Below are 22,141 nucleotides of genomic sequence, written 5' to 3'. Positions count from 1 at the left end.
GAGTTTTTCCTAGCCACCGTGCTTTTACACCTGCATTGTTTGCTGTTTGGGGTTTTAGGCTGGGTTTCTGTACAGCACTTTGAGATATCAGCTGATGTACGAAGGGCTATATAAATAAATTTGATTTGATTTGATTTGATTTATGTATGGTGGTGTAGATGAGGCTGGGTCTAGTCAGGTTATGTATGGTAGTGTAGATGAGGCTGGGTCTAGTCAGGTTATGAATGGTGGTGTAGATGAGGCTGGGTCTAGTCAGGTTATGTATGGTAGTGTAGATGAGGCTGGGTCTAGTCAGGTTATGTATGGTGGTGTAGATGATGCTGGGTCTTGTCATGCTATAGATAGATGAGGCTGGGTCTAGTCATGTTATATATGGTGCTAACAATTAGCCTTTTAAAATGATGTACATGAGGCTGGGTCTAGTCATGTTATGTATGGTAGTGTAGATGAGGCTGGGTCTAGTCAGGTTATGTATGGTGGTGTAGATGAGGCTGGGTCTAGTCAGGTTATGTATGGTAGTGTAGATGAGGCTGGGTCTAGGCAGGTTATGTATGGTGGTGTAGATGAGGCTGGGTCTAGTCAGGTTATGTATGGTGGTGTAGATGAGGCTGGGTCTAGTCAGGTTATGGATGGTGGTGTACATGAGCCTGGGTCTAGTCAGGTTATGTATGGTGGTGTAGATGAGGCTGGGTCTAGTCAGGTTATGTATGGTGGTGTAGATGAGGCTGGGTCTAGTCAGGTTATGGATGGTGGTGTAGATGAGGCTGGGTCTAGTCAGGTTATGTATGGTAGTGTAGATGAGGCTGGGTCTAGTCAGGTTATGTATGGTAGTGTAGATGAGGCTGGGTCTAGTCAGGTTATGTATGGTGGTGTAAATGAGGCTGGGTCTAGTCAGGTTATGTATGGTGGTGTAGATGAGGCTGGGTCTAGTCAGGTTATGTATGGTGGTGTAGATGAGGCTGGGTCTAGTCAGGTTATGTATGGTAGTGTAGATGAGGCTGGGTCTAGTCAGGTTATGTATGGTAGTGTAGATGAGGCTGGGTCTAGTCAGGTTATGTTTGGTGGTGTAGATGAGGCAGGGTCTAGTCAGGTTATGTATGGTGGTGTAGATGAGGCTGGGTCTAGTCAGGTTATGTATGGTAGTGTAGATGAGGCTGGGTCTAGTCAGGTTATGTTTGGTGGTGTAGATGAGGCAGGGTCTAGTCAGGTTATGTATGGTAGTGTAGATGAAGCTGGGTCTAGTCAGGTTATGCTAGTGGATGAGGAGAGTATAGTGGGGAAGGGCAAGCGACTCGGGGGAGGAGGAGGGTGTCAAGACGAAGAGGAAAAGGGGACGAAGGGTGAGAAGAAAGGAGGTGGGAGGGGAAAAGGCACTAAGGAACCTTTGCCTCGTGCTGGGGAGAGGCCCTGACTAGAGAGAAAGGGCAGGTGATCAGGATGGGAGATGAGGAGGAGGAATGTGAGTCTGTGGAAGAGGACGATGAGGAGGCTTTATTTTCATTCTCCTCCTCAATCGGTCCAGAGCTGACAGCCAGTCTGACAGAGTGGTCAAAGTACACAGTGAGGGAAGTGTCAAGGTTCCTGAATGAGCCTAAATGGAAAAACGTTCATCTTGAAGCTTTTTATTGCGATCCGGGAACGTTTGTTAAACCAGTAAAACAAGCTATGAAAAACGAGACGCATGATGTCCTCTCACCTAGGAAATGTTTTAGGTTGAGGAAGTCAACAGTTTTCAGCTGTGCTAACATAATTGCAAAAGGGTTTTCTAATGATCAATTAGCCTTTTAAAATGATGAACTTGGATTAGCTAACACATCGTGCCACTGGAACACAGGAGTGATGGTTGCTGATAATGGGCCTCTGTACACCTATGTAGATATTCAATTAAAAAAAACAGCCGTTTCCAACAATAGTCATTTACAACATTAACAATGTCTACACTGTATTTCTGATCAATTTGATATTATTTTAAACGTGCATAAAATGTGCTTTTCTTTCAAAAACAAGGACATTTCTTATTTCTAAGTGACCCCAAACTTTTGAAAGGTAGTGTATGTAAAACCAAAAAAGGTACATGTGTTGTTTCTGCAGGAGACGCATTGTGATGTGGTGAATGAAGTCGTTTGGGGGCTCCGGTGGAAAGGGGAAAGTGTGCTGAGCCATGGAACAAATGTTAGTGCAGGGGTGGTAGTCCATTTTGCACCGGGTCTGGCCGTAAAAATGTGCTCCTCAAAGGAGGTGTGTAGGGGTAGACTGCTTGTAGTAAACGCAGAAATTAACAACAGGGGTTTTGGCCTCATAAATTTGTATGCGCCTAACACAGGGAGCGAGGGAGCATCAGTTTAGGTGTCTCAGACAGGAACTCTCACAGGTTCGCTACCTGAGGAGACGCCGGTGGTCAGCGGGGACTGGAACTGTACGATGTATTTTACGAAAGATAGAAATGGGGAGGAGCCTGATTCAAGCTCAGTGGGGGGTGTTAAAGGACATAATTAAGCAGTTTGACCGAGTGGATGTTTGGAGAACTAGACATCCCAACACAAGACAGTATGCATAGATGAAAGTCTTTGGGGCTAGGGTGAGTGCAGCCAGACTAGATCTCTTTTACATCCAAGAATCAGAGCAATAGACTGTTTGGCGCTACCGTTCTCCCGGTGGGTTTTTCGGATCACCACATAACCATGGCTCGGCAGTCATTCTATTGGAAGTTTAATGTAAAGCTCTTACAAAATGCTACTTTTTGCTCAGGTTTCCAGATATTTGGGGAAAGGTGGGGGCAGTAAAGAGAGGAGTATGGGTCTCTGAGTCAATGGTGGAATGTGGTGAAAGTCCAAATTTGGCTTTTCTGTCAACAGTATACAGCTCTCTCATCCTTAGAAGCTAGGAGAGTACTGGGGGAACTAGAGTGCAGTATCAGTGAAGTGGAGGTAGCGCTGGTGGGGCAAGGCAATGTAGGCCTCCAGGCTAATTCAGCTGAATTACGTAGGGACCTGGGCAGTTTTGTCCAGGTTAAAGCAAAGGGAGCACTTGTAAGAGCTAGGTTCTCCATGCTCAAGGAGATGGATGCCCCAGCTCCTCCTTCTTTGTTTTGGAAAGTCCGAGCGGTGAAGCCAAGGGTATGCATTGTCTGCGGCTGTCTGATGAGCGGGTGACCTCTGTGGTGGGGGAGATGTGTGATCAGACTGTAGAGTTGTATAGGGCAGAACTGTGTGATCCTATGTGTGCTCAGGTTTTGTTTGCAGAACTCACTAAGCTCTCGCTGACACAGAGGGATGAAATGGACATTCCCCTGTTACACCATGAACTAGCAGAGGCCGTAAAACAGATGTCCCCCGGCCGTGCACCTGGGGAATAATTGGACTGGACTTATTTTGCGTGTTGCGTGAGTGGTAGGAGAGTTGCCGATGAGCTGCCGTCAGGTGGCTCTGACTCTCCTGCCCAAAAAAGGGGACTTGTGTGAACTTAAGAACTGGAGGCCTGTGGCATTGCTCTGTGCAGACTACAATATATTTGCCAAGGTCCTCGCTGACGGACTGAAGTCCCATCTGGACTTTATAGTACACAAGGACCAGACAAATTGTGTACCGGGACACTCAATCACGGACAACTTGTTCGTAATCAGGGACATGTTGGACTTGTCGAGAGGTTCTAATGTGAACTTTGAACTGGTCTCCTAAGATCAAGAGAAGGCTTCTGTTTAATGCGATGTCTGTGTTTGGATTTGGTGAAAGGTTTTTGGCTTGTGTGAAGATGTTGTATGCTGGGGCGTCATGTATGGTCAAGGTGGGAGGGGGGCTCAGTAGGCCAGTCTGGGTGAGATGGGGCATTAGACAAGGATGCCCTCTATCGGGGCAGTTATATACACTAGCCATTTAGACTTTTTGGGGTCTGCTACGCAGGAGACTGCAGGGAGTGTGCTGGACAGGCATGGGTGTGGTGACAGGCATTGCAGTGTTGGCGTATGCAGATGGCATTTCTGTGATGATCAGGGATGGGCAGGATATACAGGCACTAGAGACTATTCTGAAAGTGTACAAGGGAGCTTCGTCAGCTAAGGTGAACTGGGGCAAGAGCAATGCTCTTATGTGGGGCATGGAGGGATAGCCCCCCCCCCCCCTCTGCTTCCAGGGGGTTTGCAGTGGGGTTGTGAAGGGCTTAACATTTTGGGGGTGTACCTGGGCTCGGAGAGGAGGGTCAGGAAGAACTGGGAGGCACTGTCACAGGCAGTGGTGTCAAGACTGGCCAGGTGGAGGTGGCTCCTGTCCCATGTGTCATATAGAGGGAGGGTGCTGATAATCAACAACCTGGCGGCATCCTCCCTGTGGCATAAACTGTCTGTCCTCAACCCCCTGCCGGTCTGGTCACAGACCTGCCACGCAAGCTGGTGGATTTTTTTCTCACAGGGCTATAACTAGCTGAGGACGGCCGTGTTGAAAACAATTCAGATGACGTACATTTCCGTCCACGAAGGAGGCCAGGACCTGGTGGAACTGGAGAGCAGGGTGGCTGCATTCCTACTAAAGGCGGTGCAGAGACTGCTGTACCATACTGATGCCGGCTGGAGAGAACCAGCACCCGCGCTGCTGAGGAGAGCTGAGTACAGCAGGTCTCTGAGTTTTACTCTGCGTTGCTGAAGGCCTGGCAGCTGCTGAGGCCCACACAAGAAGGGGGTGCGGAACCTGGGCTGTGGGAGAAGCCTATCTTCCACAATCCAGCCCTCCTTTTGAGATCGGTTCAATCAGCCTCCCTGCAGAAGTGACTGATGGCAGCGGGTTTACTAAGGCTGGGTGACCTGCGGCTCCTGACACAACAAACACAACTAACATCTCTTAGGCTACTTGAGAGATTCCTGGGGAGGTCCAGGAGGCCCTGTCTGAGCCGGTAATGGGGGTGTGTCTCTCTCTCTGTCTTTTTCTTTCTCTCTCCCTCTGGTATAGCACGTATTTACTTGTTCTCTCTTCTCAGTAAACCAGAGCACTGAGATACATTCACATGTCAGGAACACAGCACAACACACACACATAACTAGGTCAAGCTATCTGGAGCGGCCAGGGCACTTCAGGCCTACAGCGTTAAGAGTAATGTCAAGCTTTAAAAAGCCGGGTTTTCTTTTATTGAGGATTGTTACAGCAGTATTGAGAGACACACGCAAACAGAAAGAGAGAGAGAGAAAGAGACAGAGAAAGGGAGAGAAAGAGACAGACAGACAGACAGACAGACAGACAGACAGACAGACAGACAGACAGACAGACAGACAGACAGACAGACAGACAGACAGACAGACAGACAGTGAGAGAAGTAAGTTGGATGACCAGGTCTTACCAGGTTGTAGTAGGTCTTGCTAATGGCCGTAGTGTCAACGCCTTTTGGGGGGCTCTTGAGGGTCCCAGATTTGGGGGACACTTGTTTGTCTCAGAGGGAGAGGGAGAAATTAGTTATTTCTCTCCATCAGACACTATCCTTTTCCTTCACGTCCTTTCTGATATTCCTGGGTTATGTGATGTCCAGTAGCAAGAATAATAAAGGATACCTACCACAGCCTTTGATCTCACGGACATAGTTGCTAGGGAACCAGCCGGTCTTGCCGTTGAAGTTCCCCTCCCACCAGCCGCCCTCCTCCTGGCGTGTCACATTGATGACATCCCCCTTGTTGAAGGACAGCTCGTCCTCATTGGTTTGTTCAAAGTTGAAGCGAGCCTTGACCAGTAGCTGTGTCCCGCTGCCCTCAGACATGTCCTATAGGAGAGGTAGAGAGGTGAGGAGGGAGGTAGAAAGGGGGAGGTAGGGCAGTAGAGAGGGGAAGGTAGGTAGGTAGAGAGGTAGGGAGGTAGGGGTGGTAGAGAGGGGAGGTAGAGAGAGGGAGGTAGGGAGGCAGAGAGAGAGGTAGGGAGGCAGAGAGAGGGAGGTAGGGAGGCAGAGAGAGGGAGGTAGGGAGGCAGAGAGAGGGAGGTAGGGAGGCAGAGAGAGGGAGGTAGGTAGAGGTAGGGAGGTAGGGGAGGTAGAGAGGGGAGGTAGAGAAGGGAGGTAGAGAAGGGGAGGTAGAGAGGTGAGGAGGGCGGTAGAGAAGGGGGAGAAGGGCGGTAGAGGTGGAGGTAGGGAGGTAGAGAGGGGGAGGTAGGGCGGTAGAGAGGGGGAGGTAGGGTGGTAGAGAGGGGAAGGTAGAGAGGGGGAGGTAGGGCGGTAGAGAGGGGGAGGTAGGAAGGCAGAGGGGGGAAGGTAGAGAGGGGGAGGTAGGGCGGTAGAGAGTGGGAGGTAGAGAGGGGGAGGTAGGGCGGTAGAGAGGGGAAGGTAGGGAGGGGGAGGTAGGGCGGTAGAGAGGGGGAGGTAGGGAGGCAGGTAGAGGGGGGTGTAGACATAGATTATAGCACTTGGAGATACAGACATTTCAGAAGTTGTGCTTCAGCACTGAGACTGCTTTGTGTGTATCTACGTGTTTCTCACCAGGCTGCGGAACTGGTGCAGCTTGGAGGATTGACCCAGTGATGACTGGGAGGCCAGAGACTCAAACGACTTGATCCGATAGGCTGACGAGTGACGGGCACAGACACTGTCACTGCCCACTCCAATGTCTACAGGTAAAGAATAGAGCATTTACATAGCATTCGGAAAGTATTCAGACCCTTTGACTTTTTCCAAAATGTTGTTATGTTCTAGCCTTATTCCAAAATGTATTAAATAAAAGGTTTTCCTAATCAATCTACACACAATACCCCATAACGACAAAGCAAAAACAGGTTTTTGGACATTTTTGCTCATTTATTACACATTTTAAAAAACAAAAATACCTTATTTACATATGTATTCAGAACCTTTGCTATGAGATTCTCATTTGAGTTCAGGTGCATCCTGTTTCCATTGATCATCCTTGAGATGTTTCTACAACTTGATTGGAGTACACCTGTGGTAAATTCAATTGATTGGACATGATTTGTAAAGACACACCTGTCTATATGAGGTCCCACAATTGACAGTGCATGTCAGAGCAAAAACCAAGTCATACGGTCGAAGGAATTGTTCATAGAGCTCAGAGACAGGATTGTGTCAAGGCACAGAAAGAATTATGCAGCATTGAAGGTCACCAAGAACACACTGGCCTCCATCATTCTTAAATGGAATAAATTTGGAACCACCAAGACTCTTCCAAGAGCTGGCCGCCCGGCCAAACTGAGCAATCGGTGGAGAAGGGCCTTGGTCAGGGAGGTGACCAAGAATCCGATGATCACTCTGAACTTCAGAGTTCCTCTGTGGAGATGGGAGAACCTTCCAGAAGGACAACGATCTCTGCAGCACTCCACCAATCAAGCCTTTATGGTAGAGTGGCCAGACGGAAGCCCCTCCTCAGTAAAAGGCAAATGACAGCCTGCTTTGAGTTTGCCAAAAGGCACCTAAAGGACTCAGACAATGAGAAACAAGATTTTCTGGTATGATGAAACCAAGAATGGCCTGAATGCCAAGCATCATGTCTGGAGGAAACCTGGCACCATCACTACGGTGAAGCATGGTATTGGCAGCATCATGCTGTGGGGATGTTTTTCAGTGGCAGGAACTTAGGAGACTAGTCAGGATCGAGGGAAAGATGAACGGAAGCAAAGTACAGAGAGATACTTGATGAAAACCTGCTCCAGAGCACTGCGGACTTCCGACTTGGGTGAGGCTTTACCTTCCAACAGGATAACGACCCTGAGCACACAGCCAAGAGTGGCTTCGAGACAAGTCTTTGAATGTCCTTGAGCGGCCCAGCCAGAGCCCGGACTTGAACCCGATCGAACATCTCTGGTGAGACCTAAAAATAGCTGTGCAGCAACACTACATATCCAACCTGACAGAGCTTGAGAGGATGTGCAGAGAAGAATGGGAGAAACACCCCAAATACAGGTGTGCCAAGCTTGTAGCATCATACCCAAGATGACTTGAGGCTGTAATCGCTGCCAAAGGTGCTTCAACAAAGTACTGAGTAAAGGGCCTGAATACTTATGTAAATACGATTTCATTATTATTATTATTATTTATTTTTACAAAAAAATCTAAAAAACTGTTTTTGCTTTGTCATTATGGGGTATTGTGTGTAAATTGATGGGGGGGGGGGGATAATGTAATCCATTTTAGAATAAGGCTGAAATGCAACAAAATGTGGAAAAGTCAAGGGGTCTGAATACTTTCTGAAAGCACTGTATATACACACACACAATACACTGTATTTATACACACACAATACACTGTATATACACACACACACAATACACTGTATTTATACACACACAATACACTGTATATACACACACACACAATACACTGTATTTATACACACACAATACACTGTATATATATACACACACACAATACACTGTATTTATACACACACAATACACTGTATATACACACACACACACAATACACTGTATATACACAAACACAATACACTGTATTTATACACTCACAATACACTGTATTTATACACACACACACAATACACTGTATTTATACACACACAATACACTGTATTTATACACACACAATACACTGTATATACACACACACAATACACTGTATTTATACACACACAATACACTGTATTTATACACACACAATACACTGTATTTATACACACACAATACACTGTATTTATACACACACAATACACTGCATATACACACACAATACACTGTATATACACACACACACACAATACACTGTATTTATACACACAATAGAATAGTTATACTGAACACACATACTCACATGGGCTGCGCACATGCACACAAACACACACTTTCTACTAACCTGCAGTCACTTTGTTGAGAGCCACCAGACTGCTGAGTATCTTGGAGAAGTTCAGTCCTAGGAGCAGATCACTGGGCTCAAACAGCTGTGGGAGACGAGAAAAAGACGGGTCAGTGTGTGTGTGTGTGTGTATCAGTGGAGGCTGGTGAGAGGATCTATAGGAGGACGGGCCCATTATAATGCTGGAATGGAATTCATGGAACGGAGTCAAATATGTGGTTTGCATGTGTTTGATACCATTCCATTCCAGCTATTACATTGAGCCTGTCCTCCTATAGCTCCTCCCACCAGCCGCCACTGGTGTGTGTTTGTGTGCAAGTGTGTGTGCTTGCATGTATGCACATCATTCCTGTGTGTGACACTGTGTTAGTGCCAAAACTAGAATACGTGGAGACATGCCAAAAAGTCATGGGGGGAAAAAATCACTAGTCAATTGGACAGCACTGGAGCTGGGTCATCACAATGCCAGCCACTGCCAATCAATACAACTCATTTTCACTAGCACAGTAGCATACAGACAGCTTCACAAACTACTGTAAACCAAGTGGCTTGTGGAAAACATCAGATGAGCAAAAATGTCCTGTGCAGCACAAGAAGAGGTAGTTGACTGGAGTAGAGTAGATCGTTTGGAGTTAATGTGCTTGTGGGGTGAATTAATGTAGTTTCATTCTCTCCCTGTAAAATGTCTGTTAATGTACGTCACTCTCTCCATCTCTCCCCCCCTTCTATCTCTCCCTCCCTCCTCCTCCATCTCTCCCTCCCCCCTCTCTCATCCATCTCTCCCTCCTCCCGTCTCTCATCCATCTCTCCCTCCTCCCCCCTCCCCCCCATCCATCTCTCCCTCCCTCCCCATCCATCTCTCAATCTCCATCTCCCCCTCCTCCCTCCTCCATCTCTCCCTCCCCCCTCTCCCATCCATCTCTCCCTCCCTCCCCATCCATCTCTCAATCTCCATCTCCCCCTCCTCCATCTCTCCCTCCCCCTCTCCCATCCATCTCTCCCTCCCTCCCCATCCATCTCTCCCTCCTCCCCTCCCCCATCCATCTCTCCCTCCTCCCCCCTCCCTCCCCATCCATCTCTCCCCCTTCTATCTCTCCCTCCCTCCTCCTCCATCTCTCCCTCCCCCTCTCTCATCCATCTCTCCCTCCTCCCGTCTCTCATCCATCTCTCCCTCCTCCCCCTCCCCCCCCCATCCATCTCTCCCTCCCTCCCCATCCATCTCTCAATCTCCATCTCCCCCTCCTCCCTCCTCCATCTCTCCCTCCCCCTCTCCCATCCATCTCTCCCTCCCTCCCCATCCATCTCTCAATCTCCATCTCCCCCTCCTCCATCTCTCCCATCCATCTCTCCCTCCCTCCCCATCCATCTCTCCCTCCTCCCCTCCCCCATCCATCTCTCCCTCCTCCCCCCTCCCTCCCCATCCATCTCTCCCTCCTCCCCCATCCATCTCTCCCTCCCTCCCCATCCATCTCTCAATCTCCATCTCCCCCTCCTCCCTCCTCCATCTCTCCCTCCCCCTCTCCCATCCATCTCTCCCTCCCTCCCCATCCATCTCTCCCTCCTCCCCCTCCCCCCATCCATCTCTCCCTCCCTCCCCATCCATCTCTCAATCTCCATCTCCCCCTCCTCCATCTCTCCCTCCCCCTCCCCCCATCCATATCTCCCTCCTCCCCTCTCCCATCCATCTCCCTCCCTCCATTCATCTCCCCTCCCCATCCATCTCTCCCTCGCTGTGCAGTGGTTATTGTCGGACCACTGAGGGGGAGTGACTGAGATGTGGCTCCCTTTTATTTTCCGCTCTGATTCCAGACAGTCTATGGCCTGAGAGAATGTCTGTGTGTGTGTGTGTGTGTGTGTGTGTGTGTGTGTGTGTGTGTGTGTGTGTGTGTGTGTGTGTGTGTGTGTGTGTGTGTGTGTGTGTGTGGCCTGCACTGTGCTATTTCCAGAGTTCCAGTCCCATAGAGGTACATATTACATACAAACATTTAATGATTGTGTGAAGGTTTTGGATGTGAAATAATATGTGCAGAAAAACATGAAAGTGACACACCTCACAATTTGCTCCAATATGGTTTATTTACACAATGTTTCAATCATTAGGGCTTAACCAGAGCTGAGCGTACAAGGACTGGTTTCACTGTGGCCCTTCCACCCCAGCCCTGACATTATAGATGCAGTAGGTGAAATCAGGAGTGCCGCTATATGGCTTTAACTTATCCAGAATATCAGATCAGTGGCCACTCCAATGGATGGAGGAAGGGTGCATTTCAAAAGTTATCTAAACTGGATCGGTGACTACAAGGAGTGTGGAAACTCTTAGGGTCACTTCCTGTTGTCAACTGGTCAGGGGTGAAGGGTCAGCTAACTGCTGCACAGAGTGTGTGACATGGCTCCAAACAGTCTGAAAACAAAAAAAATAACATTTACGTGAAGAAGAGTGAAGATGCAAAGTTTGGTAACAGAATGACAGTTTGTGCTGATAGTCACTCTGTTAACAAATATTGCCTCAGCACTGTTCGTCATGTAAATGTGTTTTTGAAAGGGTTTCTGTGGAAAATGTTAAAAGTAGTCATTGTGCATAGTTGTGTGGTTTGTTTAGCAATCAGTGTTTTTTGTTTGGCATACATTTTAAAGTGACAAATCTGAGTCTCAGCATCACTGTTACTGTGGAATTGCCCATAGAATAATCCCAAGAAAACAACATAAACACGCACACATACCAAACAGTATACAATCATCTGCCAAACACACACCCATCAGAAGCAGGTCTTGGCTTAAAAAGTGCTGGCAGACCAACGTGTGGGTACGTACACATGCACACACACACACCCCTAATCTCCTGCCCAATGCAGCTAGCTGTTCTGTGAGCCAGCAGTAATTTGGGGTCTGGAGAGGGTCTATGATGTCTGGCCATGTCCTACACTGTTATAATCCAGCTCCCTGTATATTACACAAACACACGGCTCGCTCTCCTCTCCTCCCCAAAGCAGCTTATAGGGAAACAGGTTTACGGTATGAGGGGCATGGAGGGCTGCTGTGAGGATTTCAAGGTCTGTCTATCTGCACACCTGGGAAGCTTAGTTATCCCAAAAACACCCCATGACTCGGAAAGAGAGAGACGAGCAGTCCACGTCGCAGAGATTGGAATCAGTCCAAACTCAAACATTAATTTACTACACCAGTGTTTTCCAAGCCTGGTCCTGGGGATCCAAACGGGTACACATTTGAGTTTTTGCTCCAGCTCTCAGACACCTGATTCAACTAAGCAACTCATCAAGACTTTGATGAATAGCATCATGGTGCTAGGGCAAAAATAAAACGGTGCACCACTTTGGGTCCCCCGGACCAGGCTGGTCGAGATGTTTAGCATCTCTATTACAATGTTATTCTGTCTCAACATAAGTGTTGTCATAATGCGTCGGTGATATGCCTATTCAAATAAAGGCTTTTTCAAATCAATAACACCTACTCAGCACTAGTAGGTACTGGTACCCTGTGTATACAGACAGGTTATCATTAACTCAGTACTGGTACCCTGTCTATATAGCCAAGTGATGGTTAATCATTGTGTATTTATTCCTTGTGTTATTAGTTTTCTTTGTGTTATTAGTTTTCTATTTTTTTCTCTCTGCGTTGTTGGGAAGGGCCCAAAAGAAAGAATTTAACTTTTAGTCTACACTTGTTGTTTACTAAGCATGTGACAAACAACATTTGATTTGATTTATGAAATTCTTATCCAAGAAGAGAGGGCTGTGTGTTCAACATTCAACACCAAGCACAAGTAAGCCATTAACAAAATCATATTCAGACCCCTTTATTCTACAGTTTTTCTCTCTCTCTCTCTCTCTCTCTCTCTCTCTCTCTCTCTCTTTCTCTCTCGGTCTCTATTTCTCTCCCATCTCCTTCTCTCCTGCAGACTCTGTGAGGAAAATCAATAGTGAAGATCGAACAGTGAGCTGTATTGTCCAGACTGGGTGGGTTCAATGACTCCTCTATGCACTGACACAGTACCAAACTCTCTCTCTCGCTCGCTCTGTGTGTCTGTGTGTGATAGCCATTGCCCTCTAACCACAGATCTAGAATCTGACTGTTCACCCTAATCATTATTCGTATTCATTATTATTATTAATCGTAGCACGCGCTCCAGCAGGTATATCTCACAGGTCACCCCCAAAGCCAATTCCTCCTTTGGTTGTCTTTCCTTCCAGTTCTCTGCTGCCCATGACTGGAACGAATTGCAAAAATCTCTGAAGCTGGAGACTCACATCTCCCTCAGTGGTCCTTCTGTGGCTCAGTTGGTAGAGCATGGCGCTTGTAACACCAGGGTAGTGGGTTCGATTCCGGGGACCACCCATACGTAGAATGTATGCACACGTGACTGTAAGTCGCTTTGGATAAAAGCGTCAGCTAAATGGCATATATTATTATTATTATTATATTACTAGCTTTAAGCACCAGCTGTCAGAGCATTTTGCAGATCACTGCACCTGTACATAGCCCATCTGTAAACAGCCCATCTATCTACCTACCTCATCCCCATACTGGTATTTATTTATTTATCTTGCTCCTTTGCACCCCAGTATCTCTACCTGCACATTCATCTTCTGCCGATCTACCATTCCAGTGTTTAATTGCTATATTGTAATTACTTCGCCACCATGGCCTATTTATTTCCTTGCCTCATTTGCACTCACTGTATATAGACTTTTTGTTTTATTTTGTTCTACTGTATTATTGACTGTATGCTTTGTTTATTCCATGTGTAACTCTGTGTTGTTGTATGTGTAGAATTGCTACGCTTTATCTTGACCAGGTCGCAGCTGCTAATGAGAACTTGTTCTCAACTAGCCTACCTGGTTAAAGAAAGGTGAAATAAATGACAAATAAAAAATTATTGTCAAAGTATTTGACATAACAGTTGACACAAACAGCATTGGCTGCTGCTGTATGAGAAAATACCAAAACATCCCAATAAAGAGAAGACTACACCTTCTGACAACTCTGGGTGGATTCATTGACCAAGTGTAGCCTAATTCTCGCTTGCGGGTATCTGGATAACTAGCTGGTGTTTCCAAATCTGGAATGGGGGACACAAGCGCAACGTCATGCACGTAGGCTATGGGGGCTAGCGAAGAAAGACGACGACTTACATAATGGAAAAGCATCCGTCTGATAACCTGGGCCAGACCGTTTAACAAAGTGTATACATTAACTAGCTATCTGCACTTGGAGCCTACAAGATAATGTTACATTGTTACAGTTTTAAACGACTGCACCAAATAATTGCAGCGTGACTGTTACAATGTAGCGATTGTGGATGTGCCATTTCAGTGCAGGCGACAAACAAGGCAGCCTCACACCCGGCGATGGGTGATTGTTCTCGGCTCAGAGTCCAGCCTCCTCCCACTGCCAGTAGGCCTATCCCTCCGTCCACTTCGTGGCCCCATTGTTTATTGTGTCACATTGGAAATTTGTAAGATTTTACGTAGGTTCTTTATCTTTCTTATTAAATGTTGGATGCATGTTTGTTGTGTTTGTGGGGTTATTTTATGGAGAACTTACCTCTACGCGAAACGAAGTGCAGCCTTTGAGAAACTCCTTTATGTTGCTCAAGCACTCGCCGTCGTTCTTCGGTTCTTGGTAGATCTGGGATAACAAAAATGCCTATGAGAAACACGAATTTCGATCAAAATGATTTTTTCCCCCATAGCCTAGCTACTTGGAAGTCTTATGCGCGTTTTGATTCAGAGTAGAAGCCAGCATTCCCTCTCCTTGGCTTGCTTTTACAATACAGCCACAGATTCTCTAGCAGGAAAGTAGGCATTGGATTGAGGGAAATGACGTTGGCGAATGGGAGCTGTGAGAAACAACACAGCAGCATTGAGGGGAGGACGCTAGCAACTCCTCTGAACAGAGAGGCGGGATGCATCAAATGTATCAAAACAGAAACGATATCAAAGAACGGGTGGGAAATAAATAAATAAGTGACACTAAGCACAATGCCAATGTGAATGGGTGTAACACGGCCTCTGAATCTAGAAGGAGAGATCTGACGACACACCTTTTATTACCAGTCTATAACCATAGGCTACATGAACTGCCCGTGAGATATACAACAATAGATACACATTGGACGCTGGTTGAGGCTGGACATATAGATACTATACCAGAGTAATTACCAGTTAAATGGCCTGTAGCCTATCAGTCTAGCCCATGCAGTTACAATATAATAGGATATAGAACATAATAAAATAATAACTTCCTAGAGGGAAGACGTGCTACTGTTCGGTATTTTCTTAGACTACAGGACACTGAGATATCACGCTTCCTCCTCCTTTCTACTTGTGGCCAGTAGCTCATCATCAGGTGGTCACCATGGGCAGATTTCAATAGCCTACTCTATCAGACCATAAGAACAGAATCAACGGTTGGTCAGAACCCTGGTTAGATTAGGCTATAGGTGATGTTCTCCTGTAAGGTGATGGAAGTGTATCTCTCTTCCAGCACTAGGCTAGTTTGTTGTCAGAGAGGCATTTAAGATGAAGAACGCCAGGGAACGCCCAAGCTGTCTGAAACCACACAGGATTTGGGGTACACAATATATAACAAGGCTAAAGTCACTGGGGGTTTTGGTGTTGACAGACATACATGACAAATACCGCACTGTTGCTTTAAATGTGGAGAGGGTCTCTCTCTCTTTTCTGTGAGCTTTTGCGGTCAATGGCGGCCCATTCTTGTGGTGTACCCTCATACATCCCCACTAGCTGGTGATCCGGATTATGTGTCAAACATTGCCTACATATAAACCATAGGCTATAGGCCTATAGATCATGTGCATTCACGTACTACCGCGTAATGCGCTTTGGATTCCAATCTCACAACGCATCTGCATCTGCTATATGTGGCCTTTTCTGTTGCCTGTCTCCAGGAAAAACGAAAATCCATAGGCTACACAATTCCCAAACCATAGAGCTCATACATTTAAGAGTTTGTTTGACAACAACACAAAATGCGTCTCGTCGTTTGTCTTGGTTTAAGAATATACAAAGGCTGCTAATAATTGCGCACAGAATAGATCGTCGTGACTCGCATCTGCCACAGCGAACGGTCTGGTCTGTCTGTCTGTTTAAACCTATCACACGCTTGAGTGTAGGCCTACTGACATATGTGCAATCTTTTGTAGCTGTTTTTAGGAACAATAACCTACGCTCTCGTGACCTACAAATGAATCTTAATGGGCCAGCGGGCCACGAGAAGCGAGATAAACCGCGTTCTGTCACGGTTCTTGCCGCATAGACGGGCCGATGAAGCTGGCGGCAAGAGGGGAAGACAAGCGGCAGTTCTGTCCTTACTTTGTCCATGGAGCCCGGGCTCAGCCGCTCCAGCAGTCTGCACAAGACCACCCCATCTTTGAGGGAGGTCTGTAAAAATGCCTCTGGATCCGATATAGTCTTTTTCGGAGACTCCAGCACCCCGAGTGTGATCAGCCAAGTGACCGTCTGCTCCGCGGAATTCATGGCCTCAGTCTCGGAGGAAAATCCAACGAAGCGGCAGGTTTTTGCGTATTTCAATAGCTACCCCTGGTACGCAATCATCTGGGGCGTTAAAACAAAAACATTATCCTTCCATACATGCGAGCTTTGTGGGAGGACTGTAACCGCGAAAGATCCCTCCTTTCTTTTCTTTATTGTCTCTACCGGGTAGATTTGGATGATGCTCGGTTTGTGAAAATTACAGCGGGTCTGTTCCACCGGTCGTTTACTCTCTTGTGTGTGGTGTTTTTTCTCCTGCTCCAACCTGGCAAGCTGTCAGATGCAGTTCACTGTGATGCGCTCGAGCAGCAGACTGCATATGCGCATCGCTGCCGCCAGCCCAGCCACTCATCCGACAGCAGATGAGATCACAGCAACAAGGACAGAAGCTAGTCCAACCAGTTGTTGGCGGGGACATTTTTGTCTGAATAGCTCGGCATGGCTTTGCATAGCAGCAGCATTATCCCTTTATCACACTGTATGTGTGTTTTGGAGAGGGAAGGAGAAAGCAAAGTCGATGGCGTACAATGTATGTCGCCTGCTACTTGACTGATGCGGTTTAGACGGGTCTTATCGTCGGTGTCTGATGTAGGAGGACTAGTTAGGCTGGATTCATATCCCAATGGAACTAACCAGCAGTATCAAAGTTGTGACCCTGTACACTGGACCATTTTGACTATTTACAAAATAATTCCCCATGAAGACTATTAATATCGGTGAATTAAGAATGGATAAATGTATTCTGAATTTCCCATTGTACCTGTCTACTAAGCTAAAACCATTGTCAGAATCTCCTATCCCACTAGCCTAGTTGGAGAGCAGTGGTTGGACTCTCCTTCAGTTCACATATTGTCCACACGGTGGTGTTCCTTAGCCTCTCTGCGCAATTTTGTAAATTTATTTTTTATTTAACCTTTATTTAACTGTCTGTCCCTCTTTCTCTCTCTGTCTATCTCTCTCTAACGCTCATGACCGATCACCTACCTGGAGGAATCTGGAATCCCTGAGGGTCTCCATGGATACCGCTGGAAGCTGTCCTAGTCTGTCGATCTCTCTGGAGCACTGTGTGTGGTTAGAAGGTTGGACTCCTGAGGCCCAGGTGTTTATCATGGTGTCTAAACAGGCATTGTTGAGGGACACACCAGAGTCTCTAAGGTCATGTCACCACCAGCCTGTTACTGTGGAGACTGCCCCAGGTCTCTCTCTCTCTATTGACATCTCTCTAACATCCTCTCTTTCTTTCCCTCCATGTCTTCTCACTCCCTATCCTTTACTTCTGTCATTTCCTCTTTGCCTATTACATTTTCCACACTGTTTTTCCATGAGCTCTCTCTAAAAAATCGTTTTATAATATTTTATTGACTTTATTTACAACATTTTTTTGTTGAATTTGAACATTGTAAGTATTCCAGTGGTATAACATGTTATTAAAGCTCCTGTATGTGGACGGGAGGGAAGGGAAACAGTCAGGTCTCATGACAGTGTGTGTGTGTGTGTGTGTGTGTGCGTGTGCGTGTGCGTGTGTGTGTGTGTGTGTGTGAGAGAGAGAGAGAGAGAGAGAGAGAGAGAGAGAGAGAGAGAGAGAGAGAGAGAGTAATAAGAGTGTTCATGGCCAGTTCATGGCCAGTTCATAAAGGACCAGCAGAATTCACATCAGGGGAGGTCTCATTAGTACTAGGGGAAACAGAAGAGAACAGAGAGAGAGAGAGAGAGAGAGAGAGACGAAATGAGAGCTGAGAGAAGAGCTTCAGTAACATCTGGAACACCTGCTGTGGGCAGACCAGGAGGAAAGAACAGACACTCAGCAACATAAATATGAGCTACTAACATGTCACACACTGAAACACCATACGGCCTGTTACTAATGATCCTGTCACGGCTCAAGTATGTGTGTGTGTGTGTGTGTGTGTGTGTGTGTGTGTGTGTGTGTGTGTGTGTGTGTGTGTGTGTGTGTGTGTGTGAGAGAGTAAATGAGAGAGAGAGAGAGCAATAATAGTGTGTGTTCTTTATCTCCCCCTCTCTTTATCTCCCCCTCTCTTTATCTCGCCCTCTCTTTATCTCCCCCTCTCTTTATCTCCCCCTCTCTTTATCTCGCCCTCTCTTTATCTCGCCCTCTCTTTATCTCGCCCTCTCTTTATCTCCCCTCTCTTTATCTCCCCCTCCCTTTATCTCACCTCTCTGGAAGAAGAAGAATATGTAAACAGCTCTTTATTGATTACTTTTACTATTTTATAACCAACTTCCACATGATTTAACATAATGCAGACAGTTGCCTGTGCTTCATTGCTATTGTGTTGGAGAGATACTAACTTAATAACTTACAGTACGAGCCTCTGATATACACACATAATAACACACACACATGTGCATACACGCACACACACACTGCCACCTTCTCCTCTTTCCCATAGTGCTATATCTCACCCAGTGAAAGGGTCTACTTGACCTCTCTGTCATCCTCCATGTCCACAGGGAACAGAGAAGCCACATCTGGACCACAATCAGACATACGCATGCACACACAGACACACACACATACCACACCACACACACACAAACACCAGGGCCTGCCCATGGTCTGATAAACGTAAACAGGTCACCATGGGTATATTAGCAGTGCAGTCTCTGAGGGGTTCAACCAAAACTCAACCACTTTGAACCAGGAGAGGCGAGACACATCCTGGTGAAGCTAGTGGCTTCCTCCTCATTGTAGAGCAGGAGTTTCCCTTTAACCACTGGTTATAAGCAAATGGTATATGTATTTCTATACTATGTTATACTACTATACTACTATACCATTATACTACTATACTATTATACTACACTGTACTGTACTACTATAATGTATTACTATACGACTATACTTTACTAGAAACACAAATTATATGCACATATACTATATTATACACATATGTATGTTTCGTACACATATAAACACACATGTATTATTTCTGTCAATGTTTGACGTTTTTTACCAGACTGTTCAGTTCAATTCTGTCTTTTTCCTAGTGTCATAATTTCCCCAACAATGTTGAATCCCTTTGCAACTGCAGTTCGTGACACCCTTTGTAATCCAGTGGAGGCTGGTGAGGGGAGGACGGCTCATAATAATGTCTGGAATGGAGCAAATGGAATGGTGTCAAACACATGGAAACCATCTATTTGAGTTATTTGATTCCATTCCACCTATTCCACTCCATCCACTACCATGAGCCCGTCCTCCCCAATTAAGGTTTCACCCACCTCCTGTGATTCTCTCGGAGTGAACATCTGAGTGAAAATACTCAAATGAATGAGAGCCGAATAAGCAAATACAGTATCTGTGTTTCTGACATAGGTTAGTTGTTATTAGTTTATAGATGTGATCAGTGACACCTGTCTGTCTGTCTCAATGGTTGAGCAGGACAGTTTGCCATCAAAAGCAACACTTATACTGTAGAAGGAAAACAACTCAAGGAATAATGAACCACCAATAACACAAATTGCCTTATTAATGTTGTTCGTTAAATTAAATTGAATAGAAACTGTATAATCCCTCCTGACTCCTTTCTTATTTAGACATTTGGTCTTATCAGGGCAGGGAGGCCATATTTGTCTTCCTTCGCCCTCTCCTTTTTCTCTCTCCACTTTTTGGTTATATTCTTCAAGTAGCCTCTTATTCCAATGTGGCATGCACTGTTGCTGTGCACCTGGAAAAGGGATAGAGTGTTATAACTCTTCAACCTCTACATTCATGATTTGGCTTAGGGTATTCTTTACCAAACCAACGATTCTGCATTATCAATTGAATTATTAAAATGTAAAAAATATGCACAGCCTGACCTACCTGTGCCTCTTTTTCCTTCAGAATCTTCTTCTGGGCTATCTCCGCTTCCATGTGTCGCATCTGTTTGGCCCATCCATCTTCTCTTAAGCTCCAAACAATCTCCATCGCCTGCATCTGGTCTGATAACCTGGCCTTGTCCTTGGCCCAGTCGCTCTGCTCATTTCCCCGGGCTTTCTCAGTCTGGACAATTTTCACTGCCAGTCTCTGAATGGTCTCCTGGAGTGCAGTTTTCTCTGTCTCTGCCATCTTGATCTCTGCCTCTGTTGTTTTCGAGGCACACTGGAGATCCTTGATTATCTTTTGAAAGCTCTCTGCTTCATCTATTAGAGCAGATTTCTCCCTCTTCCAAAGCTTCTCCAGTTTTGACCACTGGTCTGAAAACATGGCTTTGGCCTTGTTCCAGTCTTCCTGCTCTTTTCCCCAGGCTTCCTCTGTCCTCACCTGTTTCTTCACCAGTCTTTGAATGATCTCCTGGAGGGCAGTTTTTTCTGCCTCTGCCCTCTCATTCCCTCTGGCCATCTCCTTTAGAGCTTTCTCTTGGACTGTATATTTATTCTGCTCCCACTCTACGCTCATCTCCAACTCCTGAATGTTTTTTATCAAGTGCTCATGCTCAACTCTCCTCTCTTCTTCCATCCTTTCCTTCAGACGCTCAAACCTTGACTTTTTTTCAGCCGTTGGAGTAGCATCAGAAACAGCCTGCTCTGTCCTCACCTCTGCCTTGGCCAGGGGGGCGTATTTATCCCACACAACGTTAGAGACCTGTCGAGACAGACACGGTTCAGTAGTTAATAGCTTTCTGTCCTTGGTTGCAGATACAACATGTTTTGCTCAGCCTGACTGTGCACTGTGCTGCTCTCTGGGAAAATAATAGATGGCAAGTTCAGACACTGTTCTGTCTATCCTCCCAACATGGTGGCATAGTCCAAAGATCAAATACTTAGTTGAGCTATATGTAATTGCACTTATTCGCCATTCTCTCATTGAAGTGACAATCAAATGACATTTTAGTAGGCCTACACTGTCCTGGTGTTTATCAATATAGTCTACCAACAAACTATTCTACAATGCATGCTGTAGTAGTTATTACTTTTACTTTGAATGTAATGAGTCATACTTAAACTTGTTCAGACTTACGGGTGGCTGTTTAGTGTCCATCACTTTGCCCTGCAAATACCATAGGTGTAGGCTATATTACAGGAATCCCTCTCACTAATGTATATAGTCATGGCATAGATTTGCCCATAATATACTGTATTTTACAAATTCCAATCATATTTCTAAAAGTAATTTTAACCTAGCAGGAAATGAGTGTCCAGTTGTATCATCTGATGATCTTATTGGCCTATATTATAGCCTGGCGCCTTACAGCATTGTTTAGGCTAGCTTACCTGTTCTTTCTTCCCCCGAGATTTTCGCTGCATGGCTGAAAAACAAATCAAAATATTGTTTTCAATATGGCTATGCTGAAAAAGTTTGATAGGTGGTGCGTTACGCTACCCTACTGTTTGTTTTTGTCCTGGGCGTTCGCAGGCCAGGCAGTGCGCTCTGACTGCGCAATAATGGCTTTGGAGCGTATGCAATGTGTGTCATCACTGGGTATCAGTTCGATTGATGTATGATAAGTTGTCAACTACCGTAAATTAAATGTCATTTTCTTGTGTGTGTGAAAATCCAATACAGAATGGAAACAGCATTGATTCACCCAGCTTATGTCCATGATAATGCATGGTGCCAGAATTCGAATCTCTAATATTGTACCCTATATATCGGTACACAGAGCCATATATAGTTAGGTCTAAATACATGGCACTGGTGGTACCATGCACAAAACTAGAATGGCATTTATATTTATATGATGGTACCAACATCAGAAGCTGTCACAACCTGATCAGTTTCTCCTGTCCTCGTTATTGTCTCCACCTCCTCCAGGTGTGGTTTGTTTTCCCCAGTGTATTTATCGCTGTGTTTCCTGTCTCTCTGTGTCTTGTATGTTAGTCAA

At 45.9% G+C, this 22,141-nt stretch overlaps 2 protein-coding genes across 6 annotated transcripts in view; both read right to left on the bottom strand.

Annotated features, from left to right (window-relative positions):
- The window catches only part of arhgef7a (Rho guanine nucleotide exchange factor (GEF) 7a), a 42,151-nt gene extending 25,534 nt beyond the window's left edge, over positions 1-16,617 (bottom strand). For all 5 annotated transcript variants that reach the window (XR_008139735.1, XR_008139734.1, XM_052522214.1 and 2 more), the window contains exons 1-6: positions 16,134-16,617; positions 14,344-14,427; positions 8,782-8,866; positions 6,442-6,569; positions 5,535-5,736; positions 5,323-5,411 (exon numbers count right to left, since the gene is read on the bottom strand). Coding sequence is in view for 3 of the 5 variants with exons in the window: in XM_052522214.1 (XP_052378174.1) it covers positions 5,323-5,411; positions 5,535-5,736; positions 6,442-6,569; positions 8,782-8,866; positions 14,344-14,427; positions 16,134-16,298 (753 nt within the window). In the remaining 2 variants the exon portion in view is untranslated. The remainder of the gene's footprint in view (positions 1-5,322; positions 5,412-5,534; positions 5,737-6,441; positions 6,570-8,781; positions 8,867-14,343; positions 14,428-16,133) is intronic.
- Positions 16,618-18,314: 1,697 nt separating this feature from the next.
- LOC118374330 (uncharacterized) lies at positions 18,315-21,550 on the bottom strand. The gene is made up of 3 exons (XM_035760706.2): positions 21,531-21,550; positions 20,140-20,901; positions 18,315-20,002 (listed from the first exon to the last, which is right to left on the bottom strand). The coding sequence occupies exons 2-3, from the start codon at positions 20,773-20,775 to the stop codon at positions 19,868-19,870; spliced, it is 771 nt and encodes a 256-aa protein (XP_035616599.2). The 5' UTR covers positions 20,776-20,901; positions 21,531-21,550; the 3' UTR covers positions 18,315-19,867.
- Between the last annotated feature and the right edge of the window lie 591 nt (positions 21,551-22,141).

This window comes from Oncorhynchus keta, chromosome 7 (assembly GCF_023373465.1).
Source record: "Oncorhynchus keta strain PuntledgeMale-10-30-2019 chromosome 7, Oket_V2, whole genome shotgun sequence".
NCBI lineage: Eukaryota > Metazoa > Chordata > Actinopteri > Salmoniformes > Salmonidae > Oncorhynchus > Oncorhynchus keta.
The sequence above is the reverse complement of the archived record's forward strand: the minus strand, read 5'-3'. Positions and strand labels throughout refer to the sequence as shown.